The sequence below is a fragment of the Calidris pugnax genome, unplaced genomic scaffold (genome assembly GCF_001431845.1).
Source record: "Calidris pugnax isolate Ruff unplaced genomic scaffold, ASM143184v1 scaffold273, whole genome shotgun sequence".
Classification (NCBI taxonomy): Eukaryota; Metazoa; Chordata; class Aves; order Charadriiformes; family Scolopacidae; genus Calidris; species Calidris pugnax.
In genome coordinates, this window is record NW_015094508.1 from 3,479,289 (window position 1) to 3,499,007 (window position 19,719).

Sequence of the window (19,719 nt, forward strand, 5' to 3'; positions counted from 1 at the left end):
CAGAAAGCCTTTCCACCCAGGTGACACACAAATATTTACCTCTAATTGCAGCCTCAGGCCATATAGTGCAGGTTTCCTTTTCTTATGACCAAGCCTAAATGCATAATGGAGCATGTTTTTACTCCAGGTGCATCACCTGTCTATTCACACGGATACTCCAAGAAGAGAAGCTATGTATGACTTGGCACTGTCAGCTAAACACTCCTGATCTGTTAAAGATATGCGTCTAGCAGACATGATGGCCTCTTCAAGAATTAAAACACAAACCAGCCCAGGAAGTCTCTGAAGATCAGATATACTTCCACAAACCTTTAGTCCTATGTGTTGTTTGATCAGATTATGGGAAGCATAGCCTAAATAGCTATTATTACTAATCTTTGCACTTTTTACATTTCAAAATGGCAGATTTACCCAACAGATTTCCTCAAACCTTCTACTACCACTAAACAAATGAAATAGATACTTCATTTTCTGTTTAACCTTCTTTAGCATATTTGGGGCAGGTATAAACAGGAATGTAAGTAAGTACAAGCTGCACCTTCAAATAATGCAACAATAAAGCAAAACTTCAAGGAGACAGAGTTTAACTGGATCTTTTATTGACAAAGTCTGAAAACCAGCAAACTGAGGCAACAAAACTTTACTTTGTTACAATAGGATCGTTTCAAGACAGAACTGAGGAATCCTTTTGCTGTGAAGCAGAAAATACTGTGACATGAGCAAGGAAGAACTGAACCGCTATGTAAGAAACGTGGTTTTATCATAGCATCAGAATTACTAGGTTGCAAGTATCTCTGGTACCACCTCCTGCTCAGAGCATGTCCAATTAGATACCCTGACCTCCACCCCATAAGGATGCATTCTTCAGAGAATTGTAATATCTATTTTCAAAGCCAAAGTGATTGTTATGAAACATAACTGGAACACATAAGCAAAGAAAGTTTGGGCTGGTCAAAGTGAAACAATTTGCACTGTTTATAATTAATCAAGTGTGTTGGGCTGGAATGGACTGAAAGCTTTAGTCCAGCTTTAAACAATCTTAACTGTAACTACTTATTAATAAAGCTGCAACTTACAGCTGCTGTTCAAACATGGGCCCAAGAGTGGCAAAAGGGTGCCAAGACAGACAAAGAGCTATTTCTTCCTGTCCTGAAAGGGAAGTTTCAACAGTTTGGAAGTGACAGCATTTAGGTTTGCTGCAGCATACACTTGCGTAGTCAACTGAAACTGCTGATTCATTGGCTTTCCCTTAAAGTCTTCTTTCAGGAAACAGAGTTTCCAGCAATAAGTGCACTTAGCAAATTTAGTAACATTAAACGACAAGCAATATCATATCTATTAAAGGGTTCCTGCTGATAACAGTTCTAACATAATGGAATGTGTAAGACATACCCAAGTTTTCCTCCTTGAAGGAAGTCAATTTGAGTCAATTTTAAAGAAAGGAATTTTTGTTATTTCCAGTAAAGGACTAATAATTTGAGAAATGCATCTATCTTCCCCTGAAACCGCAGCTTCTCTACAACTTCCACAAGTTTCACTATCACCATCACAACATACATCAGGGGCAAGTAGTTCTTACCAGCTGAGAAGCTTCAGCTATACTAGCTTGCTTAAACCAGCAATTTTAAGGTAATACACAAACACCCACAAGTTATTTCAGATGAAGTTATTTCAGAAGGGTGGGATGAAAGATAGACACCTCTCTCTTTGTTCCTCCCCACCTTCAACACTTTCTGATGCCTGTGTTCATATCAATCAATACAGGACATTTAGATATTAGCAGTTAAATATTAAACCTTCCTCCCTCTCCCATTTAAAACAGGTATGCTCAGCACACCACAATTTTGATTACTCTGTAGTAAGTCCATTCACCTAGACGACACTAACACAATAGCAAAGACATTTTCAAGCATTACTGTTTTAAGAGAGAAAATTATCTTTTTATTGTCCTACAGTGGAAATTATATTAAAAGAATTACCTTAAGAACTTGCAATAATGGCAAGTGGACATCAAATTAAAAAAAAGGCAGAAGATGCCCCAAGTCTTATTCTTATGCTTTTAAAAGTATTCCTGAGCTCCTTAGTCACATTAGCTCCTGCAGTTACTGTGTTTTTCAGCAGAGACATAGGGGCTGTGAGGTGTGTACCTGTGTGTCTGTCTTAAAAAAGCCCAAAAGTTACTGAATATGTATCACCACCACTTCTGCACCCCACCCATGTGGCTGAGCAGCATCTACTCCCTATGGCTAGGGTGTAACTGGTCTGCTAATATCAGCTCAATGAGTTTCACTGTAATGAAAGCTGACTGAAGAAAAGCCACCCCATACAAAGTCTTTTTAGAAAGAAAAAAAGACTGCATTTGGTAGACGAGGCATACAGGGTATCCAAGATTTTTCTGTTAAACTGTTAATGCACAGTACTGTTTGAGCTGATGAGTAATAATTCTGAGTAAACAGCATGCAGATCTGTTTGGCAAATGTCACCTTTTAACTGTTTAACCACTTACTATTTCCACATTGCAGCTCTGTACTTTCAGTTCATTACACCATGAGCTTACCCTGATTCTAAGAGGCATTTACCACCAAAGTCAAGCTCAACGAACAATACCGTTTTCAGGGAGACTATGTAAAAATGTGCTGCCACTCTGCCACAGGGAGCTCGACTGCCAGTATCAAACATTGACATTCCCCTTATTTCTACTAAATGAAAGTATACGCTATCAAAATGATCTACCACAGTTGTTTTCAAAGTGAATTAATCATGCCTTTGAGTTTACCACTTGTTTATGTAAATTATAGTGGTTATTTACAGCACAGCCAGCTGCAAGCTGAGCCTGGTAACTCAGTTCCGGTCACCTCAAGACTCAGCGTTAGACTTGGCACCAAGTTTATTTTAGCTATGTACATCACTCTTCATTAAATAGCATTACAAAAATATTGACCGACATACCCTTAACAGCTTAGCAGTAGTGTCACAAGGCTTTCATGCTATCCGGTATCAAGTTCACACTTTTCCAAGTGTTTTCTTTCACATGGTACTGCATCCACAAGGCAATGCGCTGCTAATTTGCATTTTGGCCTGTAATTTTCAGGCATTCTTTAGGAATTTCAGAACACTCTGGTTCACCAGTCCAGCTTTACAGTGATCAAAAGGTTACTTTAACCTTTATGTGCATTGGGATCTTCAGTGAAATCACATATTTAGCTAACTTAGAGGAAAGATAGGAGTAAATAATCTCAACTAAGTTTACTACCTTTTGGGGGTAGGGGTTTGAGAGAAGGAGAGTTCAAGACTTCTACTAAGATTATAAAGACTACCTGTTAATGCCTAGACTAGATGAAGGAGAAAACTTCTTAATTAGGAACATGTGGCAGACAGTGATAACAGCTTTCATGGATACAAAGATTTAAGATTATCTTAACTGCATGTACACGTAAAGCTTCAGAATCAAATAAGCAGCTCCCAACAGAATAACAAGCAAGCTCAGCTATTAAGCAATACTGCTGAACAGTCCAGCCTTTCTTCACCCAGCCAGTCCACACACTTTGGAAAGCACTAGAAGAAGCACAATCACTTAAGAAAATTAACTCAAAGGAAGCAGCATAAAGAATTATTTCTGGAAAGAAACCAAAACTCAAGACAGTGGAGTTGGAAAGGCTGAAATTGATAGAAGAGCAGCAAAAACTTGATACTTGTGTACACTAGAGAAAAATGAAGTTCAACGTTTACTTGTTTATAGGAAATACTGTACTGCACAAACATAGGACAGGTAGCAATCTGCAGATAGTTCTAAAAATGGATCAGATTTAGTGGTTCTCAAGCTGAATAACTAAAAAAAAAATCATGGTCTTGCAAAACAGGGTAGTTGACAAGACAGACAAAATAATCTTACATTCTATACAATATCTGTAATATTCTCAGTGGGAATACTAAGTCAAATTTTGTTGCTGTACCTCAAAGAAAGACACGGACTGGAAGAGAGTCATACAAAGTATCAGGGAGTTGTAAAAGATCTCCACATGAACAACTGAGGAATGGGGAGCTGTTCAGGTCAACATAAGACAGATTAACTGGTCAGATTTTTTTTTGCTCCGGCATCTACTGCTAATAAAACAGTAGCGTGAGAAAGTTATCTCCATTAGCATTTTCCAAAGTTTTCTTAGCACAGCTAACTAAAAATAATCTCATAGATCAATATTTAAATACAGTATTCAAACAAAAGCTTGACTTGAAGTATTGTTAATGTGAAATTTCTTAAGGCAGCTATTAGGTGGAAGGAATGGGTCGATGCACTTGGGTCTCAGTCTGAAGGTGAAGCACTTCAATTACAGAACTCAAGGAACAGAAATACTCTGGGTGCTTATCCCTAAGTTGAAAGTGAAATTTAAGGTTTGCTCTGAGTTTCAAAAAAGTTAACTCTCACATAACCTCTTACACTTGAGGTCATGAGAGACATAACACAAAGACAGAAGGTCAAGTTTAAATTAAAGAAATACTTCAATATTGTACTTCAGTGTTTTACCTGATGTCCTTCATACTGAGAAGGTGATTGGTACTACCAACAGATTTAAGCAATCTGACATTAACTCAACCTTAGAATTGGAACAACTAGAACAGTTTGAGGAGACTCTTAGAAGAGTACTCTGTGGATTATTTTGTTATATTAAAGATGTTATTCAAGTGCACTACACTACAGTGCTCTGTTTTCAGCCGCTGGGAGTTCTATTTTTGTATGGTGTTGTACTCATGTTAGACTAGCCAAAGCCCATCTCTACCCCTTGTCCTCTTCTCAGACACCCATGAACTCGGTTGCCTTTTCTGCTGCAACATCACAATTGCTATTAGTAGTAATATTTTTCAATGCCTAAGAGCACACACAGTAACTCATTTGAAAATTTCAAGCTGACAGTGGGGAGTGGGGTAGGGGTTTTTTCCACAACGTTATTGTGAAGCACCCTTATCACCTGCAATCAAAATTATGCTGTTTAAAATTTGCCCTGCAGTTTTTTTAAATTAATCTATGAACTCAGATCCACACTCAAAACAAAGCTCAAAGCAAAATGTCCCAATTCTAGTTTACTGGTTTGGAAACATATCAGTGTTTCATAGAGGAAGTGAATAAATTGATTTAACACTTATTCCTAAATTTGACTTCAATAGCCTGCCAAAATCAGCTTTTTCGTTTTTCACCATCTTAACTAGACCTGTACTTCAAGAATGCAAAAAACTGGGATGTGAAGCATCTTACTGAGTCTGAAAACTGGTAATTTAAAAAAACAATTTGTAGTATACATTGAGAATTACAAGCTAAACTATCTTCGACCCCTTGAGGCTGCCATGCCTCCTCCCCCCATGTTATTTGGGGAAAAATAAATTGCTAGAAAAGAGACATTTTATGAATTTTACTCTTCCCAATGCTTCAGTATAACCTAAGTAATGACTACTCCTCTCCCTATGTCTAATCAACAGTAAAAACGATGAAGGAGTGACTACTTCAAGGTAGCCACTCGACGCCTTTCACAGTCAGAATTTTAAATTCATACCTCTTGCTCTAGATATAAACACTTTGCATATCACCACTTCAAAATGAAAAAGGGAACCTATGTACTTCTTACATGCTGAATTTGTTGGATATCTAGATATCCCTCTGGAGAATGACTTTTCCAGTTTGACACAGCAAAGACACATTTTGTAAGAAGTTCAGCAAGACTTAAAACAGTATTTCAGTTTGATAAACACAAGATTTTAAAAATCCATGACTTAAAACACTATCAATTTATTCTGCTGAAGAGTCACAAAGTCAGTAATGAACACATGCAGAACCTGTGTTAGAAAAAAATTAAAATTAAACCAGAACAAAATGGGACAAACCTAAGTTGATGCAGAGTTTCTCGTGGAACACTCATTTCTAAAGAAATTCTCAGCAAGTTTTCAAATCAGGTGTTAGATTAACATTACAAGAAATCATTGTCTGTATCTCAGGAGTTCAAGTTAATTTACTCAAAATTTAATAATCTAGATGGTTCTCGCAGCAAACAGCAATTCACTCCATCTATACCTTTAGGAAGCAATGCAAGTTTGTAAGTTAACATCAACTCTACTAGAATACAGGGTAAAGAAGAAAAACTTTGGATAATTTTAATATGCATAAAGAAACACTTCCCACTTCAGTGAAAAAGTAAATCTTATTTATTCATACTACATAGCACATATTCATGTTACTTGTTAGAAGCTACATGCTAAAGGAGTCCATGTTCACTACAGGTTAACCCAGGTTAACTCTACAGGTTGACCCATTTTCCTCCAAGCACAGAACTAAACATTTAAGCCAGGTTAGAAATTCCATATTCCATTTTCCAACTATGGTAGAGATGTGGAGCCAGCCCCTTAATTTATTATTTAAGAAGAGAGTAACGCTTCAAAAGCATCGATACCTTGGTGCTCATGCACCATCAATGTTTTCATACTGGAGAAATGTGGAAACCTAGTCTGGTCTTGAGTTCTTCAGCAATATACATTTCCATTAGATCCATCTAAGAAAAGGTCATAAGTTACCCCAGACCTGATTGTCTCTTAGGGTAGGAGAACAGAAAAGCTTCATAATGATACACACCCTTACAACCAGATATTTTACAGATAAAGTATCTGCTCAGTACATTTAAGTAGAAGAAAGGACTCTTGGTTACACATGAACTATTTTCTCATTTGCCTCACCGATGTAACTGTTTTACACTATTCATTTAATGCATTTTGGAATGCTGGACTTGAAACATCTAACCTAGTCAGTATCCAGAAACCTCAATACAAGAAAAGGCTAATGCAATGATGAAAAAAAGAGCAAAAAATTCTAGAAGTTTTTATGCTTGAACATTAGATGTTTTACATTTCTTGGCTACCAGCTACTCATTGGTGTTGCTAAGCAGAAAGTTTTTCTAAGTCTGCTCATATTCAAATTTAATACAAAATTCATTTTAAATCAGTGTTTTCTCTGTTCTGAGCACAATGAAACACAGTCACAAAGCTGTAGTCCATCTTTCATACTCTAAAGATAAACAACCTTGTGACATGCTACAGTAAGTCTCACAAACATACTTTTGTTAGCAAACAGCTTAAGCAGCCTACCAGAACTACCTACCCACTCAGCAAGCAACAAAGAGCTTCAAAAACAAACAAAAAACTACTTTATATAGCAGTAGATTCAAGTTAATAAAAATGACTGCTTAGTAAAGGAAATAACTTCCTCTGTCAATTTTATTCAAATTATTATGTGTCATTTCAAGAACCTAGTTCTTAAACAAAAATAATTTTTATCTGGTAACAACAGTTTGTCAAGGAATTCCTTGATTTTTATAACCTGATCAGGACAGTTCCTTCAGAAAATTTCAGACTAAGCAGACAAAAATCTGAACTTTTCAGTGAAATGGGACATTTTGCTTCATAAAAGCCCATCTTGTCCTTATCTCAATCAAGTGTTTAGATATAAGACTTCCACAAATTTGAAGACAATTAAAGGATGGGTGAGAAGTTACTTAAAAATAAGTGTTGTTCATAGAAATTCAAATGAAAAATGAGATTAACCTCCAGACTCACAGAAAATCTGTTTTTCAGATCCTATCAATATTATTAAGAAGCAGTACATTTTTCCTACAAAGTTGTATATAAATTATAAGATATAGCACTAACCACTCAATAGAGAAACTATAGAAACAAGACATTTGGAGACACATTCTTTGAGAAACATTAGCAATAACCAGAATGAAGACTGGATTTGGGCATTTCTGCTTTATGTTTAATTACACCGTACACCTATTTATGTGCACACAGCATTTTTCCAAGGCTTCTGTTGATAGCATTTCTATGTATTTTAGTAGGAACAGTTAAGTAGGAACAGATGCAGCTCCACACCTACAACATTCATCAAACAAATCTGCTACTGTATTACAAAGACAACAGAACCTTGTACGGGAAAAAATGCTAGTCACTCATGATTTTCTGACATTTAGGTATATACTTTTGACTTGAGTCTAAGCTATTGTTAAAAGACTGCATTACCTTTTGCTGTTTTCCTTTCCTTGTCTTGATCATGGTATTTAGGTGCATACTACAAAGAGAATGCTTTTAAATAATGTATTGCTTTAATATATTAAATGGTTTGATGGCTTATTTAGAAGTGAGGTGACAAAATATTCCCCTCTCCTTTTAAGAATGAAAACTGCTATTTGTCTTGAGTACTGTAAACACTACAGAGTAAAAAGGAATACACAAGAAACTGAAGAATGTCAAATAGCCATGAAATGGCAAACTACGCATACTTACAAAGCCATCAAATTCACAACAGTCAAGCCCAGTGTTATCACATTAGGACAGCAAATGCAAACTGAACTGTTTGTTGTCAGTTCAGCATAAACAGAAAGAATTTTATTTCCACTTCCTACTTCTGGACATACTTTTCTTCAGTTTACATAACATTCCAGAAGGCGACTCACTTTCATTTAGCAAAGAGTAGAAAGATAACTTCAAAAAAACCAACAAAAAAAGCATTCATTACTCCTATCCTGATACTAACTCCAAGTAAATACTCAAAAAATTGGGTAGTGGAATTATCCATGAAACCTCTCATTTCACTCTCTTAAATGTGAAGGCAGATCTGGTACCAATGTATTTATTTATTTAAAAGAACCATTAAATTCTTGCAGAGCATGGACATTTAAACTACCCAAACCAAAATCGATATTAAAAGTTGGTTGCTTTTTTTTTTAGTGAGAAACCTGCATAATTAGTAAGGCTTCTTCACAAAGGGAGGTCAACCTTTGGAATACTAGAAGTCATGTTCCTCAACACTCATTAACGATCTGAAAAGGAGGCTGAATAAGATGAATTAAGTCTACCAATAATACCAGGCAGAAAAAGAAAAGCAAACACATACCTCATGATAGGTGCTGGGGAGTAAAGCAGAAGAAAATTCAGTGTTGATAAATACAAGATTTTATATTTTTTGTGACACGGGGAAACAGGGCAATGAAGCTGGTGAGGGGTCTGGAGAACAAGCCTTATGAGGAGCAGCTGAGGGAACTGGCCTTGTTTGGCCTAAAAAAAAGAAGGCTGAGAGGAGATCGTATCACTTTCTACAACTACTTGAAAGCAGGCTGTAGAGACATGTGGGTTGGTCTCTTCTCCCAACTAACAGGCATTATGACAAGAGGAAATGGCCTCAAGTTGCTCCAGGGTAGGTTCAGGCTGGATATTAGGAAAAATTTTTACACTGAAAGGGTTATTAAGCATTGGAAGAAGCTGCCCAGTGAAGAGGTTGAGTCACAGCCCTTTAAAAGATGGGTAGACATAGTGCTTAGAGATATGTTTTAGCAATGGTTTTTATCAGTGTTAGATGATGGTTGGATTAGGTGATCTGAAAGGTCCCTTCCAACCTAGGCAATTCTATGATTCTAATTCCAAATTTACATATACAATGACGAATTCCAAACTATAACCACTTGATACTTCCATATTGTAAGTAAGTGGTCCCATGCAGGACTGAATGATGAAAAATACCTAAATTCTGTCTTAAACTCTGTTCTGCACAACCTCAAAGAGATGTCTTTTTCATGCTGCTCTTTGCCTTCTTTTAAGGCTGTCCTTAACTGTTGCTGAGTTTGGAGATGATAACTGTATGCATGCAATGACCCAACCTGTATTTCTGCTTACCTGGACTTCAGATTAAGTTCTGCATTTCACCAGCTAAATCATTCATGTCTGAATTTTAGCCCAGGGTTACTAAATTTCATGTCCCCACAACTCCATACCTTAAGACCCCCACGCCTGCAAAACAGTTTTTGGAATGCCAGCTCTATGGATGTGTAATCCAGCAACTTGTCTAGTGTATCCTCTTGAGATGTTTCTCTCAGGTATTGCAGTAGAAGCAAATGGCAGTATGTTTGCCTCAAGAGTACTCCATGGTTAACTTTGTGTTTTTTGTACTAGACTACAGAAAAGAATCTTGGTTTTGCAACTTAATTTTGTGTGTTTTAACATTACCTCTGTACCTAAAGTGAAGGCAAAATGCCAAGCTAAAAATGGACTAATACGCTAATTGAGATGATTTTTTTTAGAGAACCATTATCAAAAGGCAGCACTTTAAATTTAAGAGCATGTACTGCTTATTGCAAGGATTGCCCAATAGAAGGTAAGACTTCTTAATTACACACAGTACTTATGTAAGCAATACTTCAAGAAGCTCCAGTTCAGTAAGTATGTATTCTTAAGTATGTATGGTAAGGGTAGTAAGGGTAAGTATGTATTCTGATATATACTTTAATTCATATTCTTGTAACATCTGTATAACCCAGCTGCAGAAGTCACATTGTGCTAGGTGTTGTGGCTAAACTCAACACCTTGGGGCAGTGCCTGTCTTGTACCTGAAAACATAATGGATGCTTTGCGTGCTACATACTTTAAAAACAACTGACGTTTCAAGCCCTTTAGGTAAAATGAAAATAACCAAATTCATTGGAAGAGATAAGGAAGAGATCAGGAAAGCTGAACCAGAATACTGATGAAGAATAGGGCCTTAAAAGACAAGTAGATTCAAGTCAGTAATTAGATACAGTAAAAGCAGCCAAGTGATAAAGAGAGGAGGCTAAAACCAGAATGATAACCTAGAGAATTGACTCTTGTAGTATCTAGGACAGATAAGAAACAATTCAATAATCAGGATGAGTGAATCAGGAACAGCAAGAGACGATGGACAAACGCATTTAAAAAAATAAATCACTCAAACATAATGAAAGCTTTTTCTTTTTCAGGCTGGAGAGCTCAAGAAAGGTTCACAGTTGTTAGCTCAGTTCTTTAAACTCTTTATCTATGAAGAACAAGCAAATCAATTCCTTTGAAACATAGTTAACACACAGCTTCCATCTTGCAGCTTTTACCTGTCATAAATACCTTGAGTACTTTAATGACAGTACAGGGAAGCTTGCAACTCTCCACAAGCATCAACAGATCTAATGAGGGAGCAAGAAAGGAAATCAGAAAAAAACCCACATACCTTATGTTGTTCTATTGCATCTACCCACTGTTGTCTGTGGTCTGGGTCCTGAGCTCGGAGGTACCAAACACTATCGTTTACGCTAATATCAAATCTGCATTCGTCAAAGTCATGGGGCTGTGATAGAAAAGAGTGTAAGAGTAGCTAAAATTAGTAACATTATCAACAATACCTCACAGAATATTTTGACACTATAAAACACTGTAATTAGAAAACTTGGTCTATATGGTCTTGAATTCATCTGAGATTCTAAATTCCATTTTACACAGCTGTCTCACTGAACATACACTCATAATGGAAAACGCCAGTCTTCTGAAACAGAAAAGCCTGTTTAATACATTCTTATTAAATAAAGCTATCACCAAAAAGTTCCACGCATATTGACCAAAACTTCATACTTAAAATTCTTTAGCAAAATAACTACTGGAAACAGCCAGAAAAATACACCTATAATTTTAATATTGTTATTATTATTTCAAAGCATGGAAAAAAAATGGTTATTGCTATCAGTATTGATCTTAGATGGAAGGGGTACATACATGGTAGCAAAAAGTACCAGGACAGAAGCATAAAAGCAGACTATAACAAAATGACAAGGAAGGGCAGGAACTAAAGGAAGCTCTGCCCCAACTACTTTCACCATGTGAGACAGGGAGCAACATTCAATCCTGTCCAATATCACCACTCAATGCATCTAACTTTCAGTTCACATGCCTCAAAATACTAAAAAGCTTTTACTAGCATTACAATGACGCTGCTAAAGAAAGTACAGGGAAACAAAACAATGATCTAATTGGTCCTGTGCCCTGACACTGCCAGTTCAAAGCTACTCCTTATCAAATATCCAACTGAGCATAACATTCCCCACCCCACCATACCCTTGAAAACTTTTTCTTAAAGAAATATAACACAAGTATAGCTGAATACCTTTTTGAATTTGAATACAAAGAAAAGTTACACATGCAAGTAGCTGTAGGAAGCAGACAGGCTCTAATGAGGGCTAAGGCAATGACACTACCTGAATCATAGAATACCAAAATTTTCTCTTGTGCCTGATCAGAATCTCCTCAGCAGTAACTTGTACCAATTACCCCTTGTCTTTTCCATGTGACTTCTTTTAAAAAGCAAGTGTCCATCTTCCTTGTATCCATCCCTTAAATACTGGAAAATGGTGAAAAGGACCACAATTACTGATTCCAGATGCCAAAGACAAGTCTACACATTAATAATATCCTTCACAATGCAAGAACCACTCTGCGAATATGTCGGTCCCTTTTGGGTTCACAAGTCCTGCCAGCAAACCTACTCCGGCAGAGGCTCTTCTCCACAGGTTCACAGGTCCAGCCACAAGCCTGCTCCAGTGCAGGCTCTCCATGGGGTCATGGCTTCCTTCAGGCACATCCACCTGTTCTGGTGTGGGGTCCTCCACAGGCTGCAGGCAGATAGCTGCTCCACCATGGACCTCCATAGGCTGCCGAGGAACAACCTGCCTCACCATGGTCTTCAACACAGGCTGCAGGGGAATCTGCTCCAGTGCCTGGATGACCCCCTCTCCTTCCTCCTTCACTAGCCTTGGTGTCTGCAGAGTTGTTTCTCTCCCATATTCTCACCCATCTTTCCCAGCTGCTGCTGCACAGCAGCTTTCACCCTTTCTTAAGTACATTATCACAGAGGCGCTACTATCATCACTGTTCAGCTCGGCTTTTGACCACCGCCGACTCAGAGCTAGATAGAACTGGTTCTGTCAGATATAGCAGCAGCTCCTAGCAGCTTCTCACAGAAGCCACCTCCGTAGTCCCCCTAATACCAAAACCTTGCCCACATAAACCCAAGACAGGATATCACGTCTTATAACCCTTCTGCTTCGCAGTAGCAAACCATCAGTGTGTCAGGCTTATCTGCCAGTTCCTAGCCACCCGTTGCCAGGCCCTCCTTTAGCCATGTGGTGGGGGACACTTATCTACAACAATGGAAGACTCTCCCAAAAATCACCAAAAAAGCAAGTCTGAAAGAATTAGCTATCAATTTTTTTTCCTGCTGTGACAGCATTATTCTGCTCTCTGTCTCTCTCTGAAGCCCTTTGCGAGGAGTTAAAAGCAATCAAATGCTACGCAGTTAGAAAGAATTGCCAAAGTTAATCTTGAAAGCCTGCAGTACTACAGATTCCACGCTTCCATACACAACTTACTCCAGTGCACAACCATCTTTGCTTCCCCGTCCACTCCATCTCTAACCTAAACATCTTCTAATGGGATTTAAAACTATCACCTCTCCACCCTTTTCAAAGGCAGGTTTATGTATTCTCCATCCTTGCAGAGTAACTTTTATTATATTTGTTGCTAAGACAGGGAAAGGATTGTTTTCCTTGAGGTCTAACGAAAACTTTTAAACACTTTTCTGGGCCAGTCACTGTATGTACACTTCTGCATTACCTATAGTTAAGAGACTAGGCCATCTAAAAAACAGATCTAGAGTTATACTCAGCTCACTGTGCAGTTCCATGTTACAAAAGAGCCAGCTGATCAGGTGGTCCTGTTAGATAAGTTTCTTAGAGATAAGAAATATCCACTAACAAGGCTAAATATTTCTTCAAGAGGAAATTAGGCAGGAGATACATGATTTGCATTTGACAAATGCCTGTTACTTATTTACTATCTTGTAGTACTTATTAAATGCCTATTTCCCATATTTTTTGTCAACTAACATCAGATCCATTATTTTCCCCCATTTTCCACTGCCTTTTTTTTTTTTTTTAAAGACAGGCCCCATGGTAACAACCCTGAATTAACTGAACATGAAAGGCAAGTTCTCTAATATGCATTTTACCAAGAGGAAATAAAGCACCTGAATCACATGTGATCTGATCTTTTCTCAACACAGAACAAATCAAGTGTTGTCAACAAACCCTTTTTGCAACCAGGAATGAGTTCACATAACTTGGCAGACTTCAGTACGTAACTTTCTATCATCTGTTACATTTTCTTCCCCACTGAGCTATGGACAAACTTCCTTGGTTTCCCTCTTGCTATAAATGCTTTCATTGTCTTCTGTAGCTGCATCTAGCAGAGACCACAAAGCATTAGCCACAATGTGTCAGGTCTGTCCTTTATTCTTCTAACATCCTCCTCAAATGAATTTCAGCTAAAAGTTTTTCTGTATCTGTTCCCTCCACTTTCTTCCTGTAGATTTCAACTCATTTAATTTAGATCTCCCTTTTTCACTGTTTCTAGTCCAGTGTTCACTTTCCTTCTTATGCTCAGAGGTGATTATGAAACGGTACAGTTCTTAGCCAGCCACCTGACAAGACACTAGAGGATAAATAGGATTTTCATCAGTAACAAGCTAAGGACCTGTGCTGAGGCCAGCAAATGTCCTACTGCCCTTTCACAACCAAGATAAGGCAAGAAAGAGGAATGTTTTTTTAGTCATGCAGGGAAGCAGGAAGCAAATAGGAGTTCACTATCTACCCTCAGGACCTAGAGCAGGTTGGAGAACTTCAGCTGCTTTTTCCCCACCCAACAGCAGCCTCCAGAAGCACACATACCTAAACTGAGAGGGCACTGGGGAACAAAACCCAGACTGACATGACATTTCAAACAGGAGCACCACCTTCATAGCACTTTCAAAGGTGAGCTGAGCAGACTTTAAGAGTCTGTGGCAGAGGCAGTCTGCGCAAGTGCCAAGAGCTGCTCCCAGAGCCAGCATTAGAAAAACAAAACGCACCCCAAACAGTTAATTCATAATTCTATGCAAGAATATGGTGCAAGAAATAGGCCTCCAGCTTCCCCAAATCTCTGTATGTCTCCCAAGCTTTCTTCCAAGGCACCTGTAGAGAATCCTGCCTAAATAAAGATAATTGCAAATATTCAAGTGTCCCCGATATTTTTGTATAAAACCAACCAGTACTAGCTCTAAAATTCTAAATAGGCAAGAACAGTTTACATGAAGAAACATTTACTTGGCTACAGTTACTGAGGAAGTTCGTAGCCAGCTCAGGTCTCATGAGTCATAGCTGACTGTATTGCCACAAAATCCTTCCTGCTATACAGCTCTCAAGCCCAAGGTATTAATGAAACCAGCTTCAGAGCAGTATCTGCTTGACAAATACTGGTTCAAGTGCTTAAGGCAAACCACACAGGGAAGCTTAAGTCTTTTTATATACTTCATAACCTTCAAGAATACTCCATGCGAAAAAAAATCCACAAAACTTGAACAACGAAACTTTTGCTTTTCTCTTACTACTCTAAATGGAAGTTCTCCTTTTCCCTACAAGACTAAAGCTGAGGTAGTCCATAGTAGATCCAACTCAAGTCTGTACATCGCTACTATTAAAGTGTACTTCTGCTGCTATCTCCATTGCAGAAGTAAAAACCTTATTTATGGTTAACTTATTTTAATTTTATTTTTTTAAAATGTTGAAGGTTCTTTGGATTAAGAAAATACCGTACAGGGCACTAGGACACAAGACAAACAATAGATGCCTACAGAAAATGAGAACCACCATTCTTTAGTTCTCAGACATGAACGTCACTAGCATAAGTGTGACAGAAGTTACCTAGCCTGGCTCCACAAGTTTGCTGTTATTAACAAAATAATACCATAGACTGCTGTGACAATAACTGTAGTTTACAAATATACCAAGGTTATAAATTATAATAACATATTAAGTGAGCGAAGACAATATTGTACTTAACTAATTCAGTAGTACAAAACTATACATCCCTGAAGCATTAACATAGCAGTTTGTTACTGTTTTTGTGATTCCAGTAAGTCTTTTTTTATATAAGATTAAAAAAAATTAATATAGCTGCACACTGATTCTGTGCACAGCTAAATGTGAAAATCTGTTCAGCTGCTGAATACAATTCTTGAATTTCTAGATTCCAGTCATATTTAAGCCAGATTCCAAAAACCTCTAATGCTAATTCCCGTTCATCCTGCTAGAACACCACATTATTTGCTTTTCTGTGGACTGAGTTATCACAGCCATAAAAGCTTGTTAGAGAACCCTATTCATAAAAGAGTAATTTTACAATGAAGGCCAATATTAAGTGCTACTTGTTTTATTCCCTCTAATAAAACTATTGCAAAACTGTGAGAAATCATTGCTTTAGAAAAGGCATTTTGTAAAGTGCTGCATTTTGGCCTAAGTAATTAGGCCTCACAAAATTCTCTTAAGGGAAAAGGCTTGAATGATCTGAATTCCTCTGATGGTCAGTTGGCTTTCGATCATTAGCACTGACGGTAGTACTAGCTTTAAGCCAACACATGAAACCAGACATTTGCCCCCTTCTTAGTGCAACTGAAAGCAAGTTAACAGAACTTCTAGTTCTTTTTTCCATGAAGGCTTGAGGATGGTCTAAGTTAAATGGTACTTAATTGAAAATTAATTAAAATTTTTGTAATCAAACTGAAAGGTTTTTCTTCAAAAATGGCCTAAATATACTTGCCTTACATCAGGATATCAAGAGCTATTAAAAATGCTAATTCTCAGCTTTTAAAAAAGAAAACCAAAAATGCCTTATATAAGTAAAACTGACTTAGCATATGATTATTCTTCCTATATAAATGTAAAGTGTTTTGCATCTATTCCACTGGTGCAAATACTGTAACCCATGCTTACAGTTTTTCAGTGTTTTGTGGGTGGTGTTTTTTTTTTTTTGCAAGTAGGATGTATATAGGGACAAACCACTCCAAGATCTCACTTCTCTACTTATCTGAGTTGGTGCATTTTGTCTTTTGCTTCATCTGATGGGACAGTACTGGAATACCACTTTGCAACTCTGATGTCTATCTGCAAGCATCCTCACATTCACAAGCCTGAAAAATATTTTAAAGATAGCAGTCTTCACCAATTGCAACTTAAATACCCCTTATAAAGTGGTCATGAAAAGTTATACCCTGGAAAATGAGACGCAAGCCAGGCTATCATAACCAATGTTTGCTGCTCAGAGCTGCATACACCATCTTTTCACACATGAACAGCCATGTCACTTTTCTACAACACAAGGTACAATTTATCCACTGTTTTGTGGATTTTTCTTTTCCACCATCCCCACGGAATTCAGACAAAAATTGTTCCTTCTGCACCATTCTGCAACTTCCTGATATCCTCCAGTTACACAGTATCTGAAGAAACTACTACTTCCTCCCCAAAAAAATTCAGAGCAGTTGCCATATACGAAGATCTACAAACTGTCCTGTATGTTCTCATAGGTCATTCAATATGTTCTGGACTTGAATGTGTTCACTCAAATGAAAAACCCCCTCCATCCTCTCTAGTTTCCAACAGGAAATCCAGAAAATAATTCCAGGACAATGAAATCGTTCCAGGACAAGAAAGAATAGAGGGAGACAATCAATTATCTAAATACACTAAATTGGATTTATACCATGATATTACTTTTGAAACAGACACAAGTTCAAAAGAGGACCATGTTCACACATAAGCAGGGGAATCTCCTCACAGCAGAAGGCAGAAAACTGGACAAAGGGAGAAATGTATATTTGATAATTTAGGAAGCAATGGACAAAAACACTATCACATGCCAAACAGAGAGGTGTAACATCTTATATGATGAGCTATAGAAATACGGCACAGAGGACCTTAAGAAGTAGCTTATCTGATGCAGCAGAAAGTAGAAGCCAGTGAAAGCAATATAAAGTAACAGGTAACAAGATCAAATTAAACTAAAAATCTCTTAACTCCACCATTTTCAGTATGCAGCATATATTAAAATAAGAAAAGTAGTGCAGCTATTGAGAAGTGAGGCTAACACCAGAATGCATATTTTGACTGTGGAGAAAAATAAAAAAATAAAAAAAAAAAAACTATCTGATGCCAGAAAAGGAAAGTTGTATCAACAAGATCTATATGTACTTATGTTCACGTGCTAATAAAATCCCAACGATAAAGGTTTACTTTAAGATTTGTGCTGTATGATTGAAGGAATTAATTTTAAAAGTAAACATGAAAACTGCATTTCAGCTCCCATGTAAAACCAGTTTGGAGTTGGCAGAAGCTGTGATTATTCAACTAGAGAAAAAAAAAAAAACAAGAAGTGAAAAACCTCAGCCAAGTTTCAAAAAGTGCACATCTTAAAATAATTTTGTCTAAAGCATTTAATTCATGACAGCTCCAAACTGTAGAGGAATTATGTTCCCTCCCTACAAAATTTAAAATGGCTGAAAACATGCTAACTTATGAAAAACCACTGAGCAGAAAAGATAGTGAAACGAAGTACCACAGATTATTTTAAAGTTGTATTCTATATGGTGAATAGTACTTAATCTCATCAACGGAAAAATCCTCTCAATCAGCTGTATTGAAATACGTCTTTTACCAATGAACAGTATGCTTGGTAAGAATTTTATCAGACCAGTCTTTTGTGCCCTATTAAATACTAGGGAGAAGCATTTAGTCAAGTTAGTGGATTTCTTTCTGGAGTCACTGCTCATTTTTCAGCATACAGCCTGAACACTGCTGTTCCACATGGTCTACTCCTCCTTGTATCCTCCTTTGACATTATTTCCTCAGACTGAATATCATCAATGTATTTTCCTCTAGAGACCTATTCCTTTCCCCAAAGTTTGAGTACATTCAGCAAAATCCTCCCTCTGCTCAGGAACAATCCTTGTCCCTATAATCACTCTCTAGATTACAGTATTAGCTTGACCCTGACTAGCTGCCAGACCCCCACCCAGCCACTTTCTCACTCCCTCTCCTCAGTTGTACAGAAGAAGAAAGAAGATGAAACACTTGTTGGTCAAGATAAAGACAGGGAGGTCACTTACCTACCACCATCATAGGCAAAATAGACTTGACTTGGCAAAAATTAATTTATTGCCAATTAGATTTGGATGGTGAGAAACAAAAGACAAAACTAAGAACACAAGCACAGTGGGATGGGGAAAGAGGGCTGTGGTCACTTCATAGTGCTTTAACTCTGCCACTCCTTCCTCACACTCTTTCCCTGCTCCAGCATGGATCTTCTCCATGGCTGCAGTCCTTCAGGGTAAACCTTCTTCAGCACAGACTCTCCACAGCCTGCAGCCTCCTTCATGGCCTACCCAGCTGCTATGGTAGGGTCCTCCAGAGGCTGCAATGCGGTCATCTGGTCTGCTGTGGTCTTCTCCACAGCCTGCAGGGAAATGCCCGCTCTCTTCCCAGAAGCTATAGGCATCTCTGCTTGGCACATAGAACCCCCTTCTCCCCCACCTCCTGCTCTCACCTCAGCGCACTTGCAGGGCTGTTTGTCACACTTGTTCCTCACTCCTCTTTCTCACATGCTGCTCAGCAGCATTTTTGCCCTTCAACTACATTTATCCCACAGTGTCACCAGGGCAGCTGAGGGACTCCGCCATGGCCCACAGTGGGTCAGCTGGAACCGGTCATGTCTGGTGCGAGGCAGCCCAGCGCCTCCCATCCCTGCCATGAATGCCTGGTTTCCCTTTCTGAATTCCAAAATCCAGGCAAAACCTAATAGAAATACTGGACTAGAATGTCTTACCTTTCCTTGCTGCTATTCTGAAGCAATAAGGACCTACTTTTTAATTACATATGCTAGCTGTATCTATTTATTTATTTTTACAGGACATCAGAAAACCTTACTACAAACAAACAAGTAAACAAAACATCTTTATGCCTACCAAAACAGAGATGATCCTTTTAGGTGGCA

General features: G+C 37.9%; 1 protein-coding gene across 2 annotated transcripts in view; it reads right to left on the minus strand.

The window, feature by feature from the left end:
* COL4A3BP (collagen, type IV, alpha 3 (Goodpasture antigen) binding protein) overlaps window positions 1-19,719 on the minus strand; it is a 79,214-nt gene that overhangs the window by 44,928 nt on the left and 14,567 nt on the right. For both annotated transcript variants that reach the window (XM_014964999.1, XM_014964998.1), the window contains exon 3: window positions 11,042-11,158. In XM_014964999.1, coding sequence (XP_014820485.1) covers window positions 11,042-11,158 — 117 coding nt within the window. The remainder of the gene's footprint in view (window positions 1-11,041; window positions 11,159-19,719) is intronic.